Here is an 11,261-nt window from a genome sequence, read left to right as displayed (position 1 = left end):
CCGCAGGCTGCCCACTAACCCGCATAAACAGACACAACACACTGAGGGGCTTCCTGCCCCAGAGCAGGTCTCCCCGTCTGTCTCAGAAACACACATAGGCCCCCAGCGCTTCTCATCCCACACCGCCTCCCGTCAAAACCAAACCCGTTGCCGTCGAGTCGATTCCGACTCATAGCGACCCTATAGGGCAGAGGAGAACTGCCCCATAACGATTTCCAAGCAGGGCCTGGTGGATTTGAACTGCTGACCTTTTGGTCAGCAGCCTCGCTCTTAACCACTGCACCACCAGGGTTTCCAATTTTAGGTCCGGATGCCTAAATTGGAAGCCTAGTCCTCCCCGCAAAATGACTGTGCAAGCCAAAACAAAACAAAAAAACAAACGTGGGGCGGATCCAACCCAACATGCCACCAGTTTGCAATCTGTACTTCATAAAGGCACACATTTGATTTTTCACTGAGAAAACACATGGAAATATCCTGTGTTCTCCCCACACACGCCCCGGCTCCCTTTTCCCCTCTCTTCTTCTTTGAGCTAATCATCAGCCTCAAGTTGTTTCTCTCTACCCTCTGAATTTCCTAGCGCCAGATACCACCTAGAAAGGACAGAGGGGCCCGGCCTTAGTTACACCAATGGGCCAAGTGGAGTTTGAGCTAGCTTGTGCTGCTGTCAAGGAGCTGAAGGGTCCTGTGAGTGATCAAGAGAAACTCTTGGTATACAGCTTCTACAAACAGGCCACCCAGGGCGACTGCAACATCCCTGCCCCACCCTCCACAGATGTGAAAGCCAAGGCCAAATGGGAGGCATGGAACGAGAACAAAGGGATGACCAAGTTGGATGCCATGAGGATCTATATTGCCAAAGTGGAAGAGCTAAAGAAAAAGGAGGGTGGTTAGGTAGGACAGATTGGTGGACAGAAGAAAGTAGCACAGTTCCTCTGGTAGAGAAAGGACTCCTTAAGACCTGGAAAGACCTCGATGGCTGAAATGTCCTGAAGCGGTACCAATTTTAGCTGAGACATCAATAAATGACTTAAGCTGCATGAGAGCGATTGTCTGCAGTTGGGAAAGAGATAAACTCCAAGTGACTGGGAAAGTGTCCAAAATTTATAAGAAACATCTCTCTAGGTAAAATTGCGTACTATTGCCAGAGCATATGCAGATATTTGGCAGGAATAGAGGGGTGGGAGGAAGAGCAGTACAACGAAAATGCACAAAATTTGAGGTCATTAAAGCCATTCTCCAGGAATTCGATGGTTCCTTCTCTCCCAGGGGTTGTTGATCCACTACTAACTCAACAGTACGGAAGGGAATGGGGCTGTCTTCCAAAAACCTAGAGTCAAGTCCCCATTACCCAAAGCCCCCACTGGAACAGATCCCATCAAGTTAATGTTTGGAGGGAAGTCAAACTCCTTGTGACAATGTGGTGAAGTAACTGATGCATCACAACACAGCAGTTGAGAAACACTAGAGAAGATGGTTTCAAAACACCAGCCTCTGGAAGCCTCATCTAAAACCCAGTAACCTAAACTTTCTTTGGACTACTCCCTAACCCTGGTTTCTGCTTGGGGATGTTTGTGGGACAAGACAGCTACGCACACATGAGTAGGAACCCTAGTGGTGCAGTGGTTAATTGCTCTGCTGCTAATGGAACGATCGGCAGTTTCTCCCTGGGATAAAGATGAGGCAGTCTGTTTCCATAACTATTACAGCCTTGGAAACCCTATGGGGCAGTTATACTCTGTCCTATAGGGCTGCTATGAGTCGGAATCGACTCACCAGCACACAAAACATGTATAAGTAGACTTTGTTTTAGGACACAAGACACCCCTCATACTGCTGTGCAAGGGCCAAAGTGCTTGACCTCACTTCCTACTCTTGTTGGTGATTATCCTGGAGGTATCAGTGCACAAAGCACTGTATCTAGTGACTGGCATATGGAGCACTAAATGGTATTATTAAAGACATTTCGGATAAACAGGTCTGCTGTGGCATGGGATTTCCCTCAAAAACTGTTTTTATACATCATGACATTAGGTGAGCCCCAGTTCACGAGAACCATTACACAATAGAAACAACCACCATAAAGACTTCAGGCAACAAAGAAAACCAAGTGTCACCAGGTATCTTCAAGATCTCTGTCCATATATTTGCAAGAAGCTGCTACAGACAAGTAAACTAAGAATGAAGTACACCCAGAAGTCCACAGTGGCCAAAAAATTACTTCTTATGGCCTGTAAATGGGCAAGAGCCACACTGCAGAACAGCAGTGCTGTTCTCTGGGGGAATTATGAATACAATTTGATGCTGTTAGGGACAGGCGTCACATCAAATAATAATAAGCTTCTTAATACAAAATATGGTGTCAATTTAGAAGCTCTTGTTGTAGCTGTACCATTCTGGAAATCATTATGAAACCTGATAAAGTAAAAAATTGCCATAATTAGGAGGGCAGAGAACACTTGTGGTTTATCCCATGACTATATAAAAATGAATGCCTAAAAACAAAAACCTAACCCATCCTCCTCAGGCAACTGTCCTTCACGTACCCTCCTCTTCACTTTTAAAAACAAAATCTTGTTTATCAATATCCACCAGATTAACTACTATCTCGGGATAATTAGATAGTTATCACAAAGTGGAAGTCATTGAAAATAATTCCAGGATGTCTCAGTTCCACAGATGATGAATGGAAGAAATGAATGAGTTGACCATCTGAATCTAGAAGGAAAAGCAGTGGCCTCTATTCTAAGATTGGGTGTGTGAGAAAGCAATTCTGAAAAATACACAATTTTAATATGAAAAGCACAATTAGCAGTAAGGAAAAGAGGTGTACAATTATTCACCGTAGCATTGTAGCTTTGTTTGAATAACAAGACTGGAAACATCTGAAGCTTGCATTTGTAAAATATGACATCAATTTCCATAGAAGAAATTTTCTATATACTGAGAGGCAAGATCTCTAGGATATATTACTTAAAAAAAAAAAAAAAAAGGCAAGGTATAGTATACATAGTATGTTAAATCTTCTCTGTGTGGAGAAATTAGAATATATTTTGATTACCTACGGGGGGTCATTACGAGTTGGAACTGACTCGATGGCAACGGTTTGGTTTTTTGGTATGGGGGCAGGGGAAATGGGGTCAATGGGGATGGGTAGGAGCAAGACTTTTCAATGTATACCTTCTTACATTGTTTTGATTTTTGAACCATGTGCCTCTATTACCTAATAAAGAGATCTGAGGTCAGGTCACTTCCTTAACTGATCATTAAAGTCAGAGTAAATGTCCTGTTGATTTCTCACAGGGTAATGGTAAGAAATCTTAGACCAAAATGGGGAAACTTCCCGTTAACTCTCATCACTTTCAGTGGACAGGCTGGAGCTCTCCTGAAAACTGGCTGTTAAACCGCAATGGCACGTGTGGCAGGAGAGATGGGTAAAAGTGTCACAGAAAGGCGCACTGAATGTCCATGGGCTTTGCCACTCCTACCAAGCTGTCGGGCAGACGTGGCCTTCAGACAGCTAACTCTCTCAGGCCACCCTAGAACCCCTGCACCACTGCCGTTCTACATCTCTGGATTTCAACTCAAGGCACGCTTGAACTTACACTTAATATACTAGGACTTCAAAACCTCTCAATTAAAGTAACAAAATTACTACTCTGAAAATGTAACTCTAGAGAAACAAAAGAGCTTTCCAACTTCATCGGCTTAGAACAGTAGCCTGGGCAAAACCATCTTCTTATAACCTTTTCTAATTGATTACACCATCCCCAGAAGTGGGAAAGTAATTGTAACTTTTGCTTTAATAGCAGACGAACTGTGCAGAAGTCAAACTTCTGGATTCTTTGGTAAAAGTCCCAAGCTGTACACTAAATGGTTTTAGGAAGAATAAAATACTAAAGATTGCAACAAGGGAAGAAAAGGTGGGCAACGAGCTAAATAAAAGGAGGCTGATATCAAAAGACCAAAATGTGCCAGGTGGACAGTGGCATTAACTTCTATCATGCATGGTGCCCTCTATCATGTGTGGCTGGATATTTAGGAGAAAAAATTTTTTGGTGTGTTAAAATAAAAGATACGACAGATACAGAATTTAGTATGTGTTCTTTAGTCATTCAGTACTTACATAAACCACTTATTTTAACAAACTTACAAGTCCACATGACACAGTAGCGTAGTACATTGGAAAAATTTGTTTCCTTTTTTTTTCCCCCCATAAGGACAGTATTACTAGAGGTAAACCTCCAGCATTACTTAATCTAATAGAAAATCTGAGAATTCACAAATCATAGTATAAAGGAACACCAAGAAGCTTACCCGATTAGCCAAAATTCATATAATTTGCCCACGTATACAAAAGTGAACTAATTACTTAGAGGAGGGGCATATATAACTGGGTTTGGCTTCCTCCGAAACTCCTAACTGCTTCCCTTAGAGAATTTAAATTGAAGTTGAATGAGAAGTGTTTTGGAGCAGGATGAAGATTCTTTTCTCTCAGTGAAGGTACGGTTACTGTTATAACAAGGTGTGCTGAAACTCACCCAGAAATTTCCACGCCCTACCCTGCCAGCAAGGGAGAACTGCTGAAGCTAGGAGTAATTTTATGTTAGTCTGAAAGTTGTATCCTCTGGGTCAATTCTCTTCAGTTTTTTCCCTAAAATTGGAACCTGTTACCACTTTAAACAATAAGTCTCAAATTCTCAAAGACTGGTGTAACAGCTTGATACCAGAAGCACATACACAAAAAAATTTAATAATGGATATACTCAATATAATTGTTTTCAGGGATTAAAACCTACTTGTTCTAAAGAACCAAAGAGAAAACTACAAGAAAACATTAAAAGAAACTAACACAGAGCCAGAATGTGGCAACACTCAGCACATTAAACCCTTCCTGTCTGTCTTCTCTGTTTCCTCAAAATTTAAAATAGCAAGGATGATGACGAGGGTGCCAAGTAACCAAATCTTTTGGTCCATCCAAGGAACATTAACACTGTTTAAATGTCAAGACCTGACAGAGTAAGACACTGGGATGGCGTAATAGTAATGATTCCTTATCAGGTGCAGGGAATATTACTGTTACAAACGATTGATTAGAGTTTATTTGAGTAGTTGTGCTTTCATAAATTTTACACCACTCATAGGTCATCAAAATTCCCTCTATCCCCAACCAAGGGTAATATCCCATACAGCTGTCCCATATTGGGAAAAGAATTTGTTATTAATACAGTTGCACACAGAATGTGTCATTCCCGTGACAGAGCAGATTACAGCAAGAGTTCACCTCTACTTGGACCAATAATAACAGGATTTCATATCTGTAACATATCAGAGCTCTCAAAGATTAGAAATCACAAATCTTCATCACGCTGGCCTCCTAGCCTGTACAGGAAACAACCAAGTTGCAAGGGCGTTTATCATGAATGGACGCATCAGGCTCACGGGTGCTGAAGTCACAAATGCTTGTTTCCAAGTGAGGTCTTCCGTTAACCTGAAGCCTTTGGTATATTTCGTTTAGCAAACCACTCATCACTTTTATCTGCCGCCATTGCCTATAGAAAGAGAATTGGAATATATATTCTAAGTCTGTAAAGCAAAAGAGAATAGCCCACTTTATACCCAACTGCACTGTTCACAAGCAAGAAATGAACATTTCAAGAGTTCAACTGCTCTGATTGGCTAGAGCAGGGGCTCAGCATGCCAGGCTGTGGGGTTGTTGGTAGAACAGAAAATGCTGCCACCTGGCATCTCGGCAGGCTCTCCAGAATCTTCAGTACTCCTGAGACTCAGCCTGATGACACCAAATATGAAAAGCTATTTGACCTTTTGGCTCTTCGGCCTCCTCCCACCCCATTCCACTGATGTAAATACTGTTTGGTTAGTTTGACCCCATAATTAAAAACGAAGCCTTGTTAATAATAATATTTATTTTCCCACAAGAGTTATGTTACCCTATTATCCCATAGGGTTGAGTCCATGGAGAGGAGCTTGCAGAGGGCCCAGGCTTGGAACCTATGTGTCTTAAAACTTTCTGTCCAACACAACCAAAAAAAAAGCATATACTAAATAGCTCTTTGGGAAGGATAGCCATTCATTTGCCAAGTCAAAAAGCAAGTATAGGTACACTTAAAAAAACGAAAGTTTCCGTTATGAGCTAGGTACTAAGCTGGGTGCAGGTGTGCAGTAAAGATGTAGGCTGAAGCTTTGAGAAGTATATAGAGTAGCTGAGGACTCAGATGTGGAAACCACTACTTTGTGTGAGCGTCTACGTGTGTGCATCTTTGAGCATGTGCAAAACTAGAGCCGTGAACAAAGTGACATCAGGCTGAAAGGAAAGGAGCAAGTGACTGGGTTGGAGGACTAGTGTCAGAACACTTATCTACTTCCAGCCTGAAGTCAACAATGATGTCTGCAACTGAAAATCAGATAATGGCAATACATGTATATTTTATTTAGAAACAGTAAGGGAAATACCAGAAGAGACAGAGGAGCATGGTTACCTCTGGGCAGTGGGACTCAAAGATAGAGCGAGACAATGTTGTATTTCATTTCTATAAAAACTTAGTACTATCTAATTTTTTATTTTGATGAAAATAAAAGGCCTTTAAAAATCAAAGATAAGCTTAAAAAAAAAACACAAAAAACCCACCAAGATACAGATGTTTCTGTCTTTCAGGAGCCATAAAAAGAACTCTGGTTTGGAGAATTCAAAAAAGCTCCTGAATCTTGAAAGACAAGTTGCAGAAGAGGGGAGGAAAAAAAAATTTGGGTGGAGGCAGAAAGACATATTTTAGTTAACATAAACAGTTCACTGTTTCTATCACAGGATGGGGTGTGGGTTAAGTAGGAGAGGCAGCACAGAAGACTGGAGAGGAGGGAAGGAATACACATTTTACACTGCTCTGTCAAAGAGTTTGGAATAGATCTTGGAGGCAGTACAGAGCTATCACAGGATTAAACAGTTCTGAAAATTTCTGGATTTATGCTCTGGAAACCTAATGCTGGCAGCAGGGAGGGGGGCTGACTGGAAGGCGGCAGGGTGCTTTGCCACAGTATTACAGTTGATGGTGAGGGTCTAAAGGAAAGTAGAGAGACAGAAGAGATCTCGGAGGGAGAGCTCATAGCTCTTGGTGACTAAAAGCTAACAGAATTTAAGGATGAGGAGAAACTGCCTGTGTAACTTTAATTAAAACTATTCTAAAATTTAGAAGTATATTCAATGTTTTTTTTAAAAAAAAAAACTGACTCTGAGGATTCTGGCTTGAATGACTGGGTAACAGACATACTGCTTCACTGACTGATTCATTCCTTTAATTATTCAATGAAGTACTCAATGAATGCTTGCTACATGTTACATCAGTGCTGGAAGCTGGGGAGACAATAATAATAATAGCTTTGAAAGCTGCTAAAAAATCCAATTTGAGGAAAACAGAAAAGCAGTGGCTGGATTTGGCAAGACTTGAACAAGAGCCATTACACTGAGTGGCAGGAGCCAGTTGAGAAAAGGATGGAATGTAAATAGGAGGTAAGAAGTGGAAACAGGTGTGGAGACTGTTTTTGTTTTTGTTTTGAGAAATCTGGCTTTAAAGGTGAATGGAAAGGGGATGTGAAGTCAATAACAGGGTTTTAAAAGATGGGGAGATACTAGAGCTTGCTTGTGTACTGATGAGAACAGCTCACTGGAATGGGAGAGACTGATGCTGCAGAATGGAGACGAGAAAACCAAAGAGCTAAGGAAGTGAGGGGGGTGGGATCTAGGCATTTCCATTCACTGAGCAGAATAATGGTATATACAGGGGCAGTGGCTCCCCAGTGCAGCCTGTTGTAATGGGAAGGCACAAATGCTGAGCCCAGATAAGGGATCATATAGGTGGCAATGGAGACATAGGTCCCTGGCTCAAAAGTCACCCCAACAGCAAAAGCACATGGATCTGACGAGAACCTAGAATCTGTTGCTCTGGCCCTTCCCTGATGTAAATTTGGAAATGAGACTTACATCATCCAACAATTTGCTTCCCTCTGGATCCATCTTGGAAAGTTCTCGAAATGCTTCATCCCCCACAAAGCAAATTTCATGTCCATCCTATACCAACAGAGAAAAAAAATTTGGCAAAAAGACACCTCAGAAAGAAAGTCCCAGGGCAGCCTGTACTGGTCCTGAGTAATACTTACAGGGTCTGCCAGAATGACCACTTGTACTGTTGCTTTCCCTGGGGTATCCAGGCTCACCAGGGGAGTCAGAATCTTCTGGTTCTCCCTTTTCATCAAGTCTTCTATGTCTGGCAACTTGAGGAAAACATAAAAGCAAAGTGAGCTAAGGTCAGGCATGGTCCTCATTAGCCCTGAAGGAGTTATCAGCTCAAACAGAAAGAACCAAGGCACCACTTGTTTGATTTTATTATCTCAGCCACTCTCGGGACAACTACTGAACTTGATCCAAAGCCACAATCAGAATGAACCTGAAGAAGGGAGGGCCAAGGCTCTGAGCTGGGTTGAACTAGCTAGTCACAAAACTTAAAACAAAAGATCTAGTGGTAAACGTTACCTCTTTTTTGGGGCAAGAAAAGGCAATTCTTCCAAAAGCTGCTGCGTGATCAACCGTACCCTTGATACCCTGTAGCTCCAGCTTACACTGAAAGGAAATAAAGTGGGTTTATTTATTTATTTTTAATTTATATTTTGGGACAGGTTATACATGCATGTGAAACCCTGGTGGTGTACTGGTTAAGAGCTACAGCTGCTAGCCAGGTCAGCAGTTTGAAATCACCAGGTACTCCTTGGAACCTCTATTGGGCAGTTCTACTCTGTCCTATAGGGTGGCTATGAGTCAGAATTGACTCAAGGCAATGGGTTTTTCTTTTTCTTTTTTGGTATACATGCATGTGGTAAAAAAAAAAATCCAAGCAGTACTAAAGAAATAAAGTAAGCACTAAATCTCCCTCCTACTCTCAGGCCAGAGGTGACCAGTTGACAGTGTGTGTACCCTTCAAGACACATTCATATTCTCACTATCTCTCTCTCTCACACACACACATCATTTGTACATTATTCTGTCCTTCGTTTTTCTCCACTTAACATTTCCATATCAGTGTATAAAGTCTTTTCTCATTCTTTCTGACAGCATTCTATGAATCAGCTATAAACTATTTCTCTAATCCACAGGACACTAGGTTGTTTCTAATACTTGCTGTTACAAACAGTGCTGCCACAGGTAACTTCTGTACACATTTCTCTGTGCAGCACATGTACGAGTACGTCCATAAATACATTCCTTAGCACATGTACGAGTACGTCCATAAATACATTCCTTAGCACATGTACGAGTACGTCCATAAATACATTCCTTAGCACATGTACGAGTACGTCCATAAATACATTCCTTAGCACATGTACGAGTACGTCCATAAATACATTCCTTAGCACATGTACGAGTACGTCCATAAATACATTCCTTACCACATGTATGAGTATGTCCATAAATACATTCCTACGAGTAGAAGGGCTGGGTCAAAGTGGAAAGGCTAAATTGTGCTCAAATGCCAGGTTACATTTTTTTTTTTTAAATGATGAAATCACTACAGCATTAAATTTTGTCTATATCTGACTCTACAATTCAACTTCTGAAAGGATATATTCCCAAATACCAGTAATTTTTTATCTTTTTCTGTTTATCTGTATAAATATTGAGTCACTGTGAACAAACTATGGGAACGACCTTCATGTTAAGCTTACTTGTAAGTCAAACTCAAACCCACTGCTGTTGAGTCGATTCTGACTTACAGCAACCCTGTAGGACAGAGTAGAACTGTGCCATAGGGTTTCCAAGGCCGTGAATCTTTAGGGAAGCAGGCTGGCATATCTTTCTCCCACAGAGCGGCTGGTGGATTTGAACTGCTGATCTTTCAGCTGGCAGCTGACTGCTTAACCACTTCGCCACCAGGACTCCTTGTCAAACTCAAAGTTAATGAGTTATTTCTCTATAAGATTGCTTACTTGGTTGTCAGCATAGCCCAGCAAAGCCCTCTGCTTCTGTTCATCTTTTTCATAAATTTTCATTCCCAGTAGATTAGACCAGTAGTTCAACGACTTCTGAAGATCAGACACTGCTAGAGTTACCTTTAATACAGGATCTGCAGGGTAGTAAGACAGTCAGCACAATAGACAAGGTAGTTCAATGGGACAGAATAGAAAGTTCAGAATAGACTCAAGTGCACGTAAGAGCTTAGCTATGACAAGAAGGGGATTTTAAACCCGTAGGAAAGGGCACATTATTCAATAAATGACACTACAATAACCAACTAATCATTTGGTGCAAAAAGTTACATAAAAGGATTAAATTAAAAAAATTAAAACATGAAAACACTAAATTAACAGGTGGTTATTGATGTAATTTTGGGGTGGGGGAAAATTTTTCACTAAACCTGATTCCAAAGATAGAAAAACCATAAAGGATAAAAGTTTGCTAGGTTAAGTATACAAAATTGGAAACTCCTAGAGAACAACAACAAAAATTCAATTTATGAACTACAATTAAGGAGCAAACAACAAGGCAGGAAAATTTTTTTGCAACATATATGACAAAAAGTGACTGTCCTTAATATGCCTTTAAACGTTAATAGGAAAAAGACGGCTATCCTAGGAAAATAGGAAAAAGGCACAAAACAGTAATTCACAAAAGAAGAAATCGCAATAGTCAATGAAATATGAGAAAACATTAAACTCACAAATAATGGAAGAAAATTAGAATTCAAATGAAATGTTTTGTTATCTGGCGGGCAAACAATTTTAACAGTAACACAGTGTTAATGACAGTGCAGGGGACAAATCACAATCATATATAATCTATACAGTAAACCCAGACACAGTAGTAAAGTGTAAATCAGGACATTTCTGGGTAACGATTTCACAAAATGTATCAAAAGCCTTAAAAATGAATATCCCATGAAATTAATCACAAAAACAGATATTATATGACCTCATTTATATAAAAAGACAAGAAAAGGGAAATGTATACAGAACAAAGTTTATTAGTGGCTACCAGGGGCAGGAAAGAAGAGAAAGAGGTTAACAGTGATAGAAAAATTGCGTTGATTACAGGTAGGGTTGCACAGCTGATTACTGTAGTTGCTGCCAATAAATTGTACACCTGTAAAAAGTTGAATTGTCAAAACTGTGTGATAGATGTATTTACAACAATGACCAACAACAACAACAAAAAAAAACAGTAGCTGCCGAGATTGCTCATGTACAACCAAAAACCT

At 40.6% G+C, this 11,261-nt stretch overlaps 1 protein-coding gene across 1 annotated transcript in view; it reads right to left on the bottom strand.

The window, feature by feature from the left end:
- Window positions 1-4,087: 4,087 nt before the first annotated feature.
- GLOD4 (glyoxalase domain containing 4) overlaps window positions 4,088-11,261 on the bottom strand; it is a 20,198-nt gene continuing 13,024 nt past the window's right edge. The window contains 5 exon segments of the mRNA XM_003416803.4: window positions 4,088-5,552; window positions 7,997-8,083; window positions 8,173-8,286; window positions 8,546-8,632; window positions 9,994-10,130. Of these exon segments, the coding sequence (XP_003416851.2) occupies window positions 5,487-5,552; window positions 7,997-8,083; window positions 8,173-8,286; window positions 8,546-8,632; window positions 9,994-10,130 (491 nt within the window). The 3' untranslated portion in view covers window positions 4,088-5,486.

The sequence above is a fragment of the Loxodonta africana genome, chromosome 18 (genome assembly GCF_030014295.1).
Source record: "Loxodonta africana isolate mLoxAfr1 chromosome 18, mLoxAfr1.hap2, whole genome shotgun sequence".
NCBI lineage: Eukaryota > Metazoa > Chordata > Mammalia > Proboscidea > Elephantidae > Loxodonta > Loxodonta africana.
This window is presented reverse-complemented; position numbering and strand designations above follow the sequence as displayed.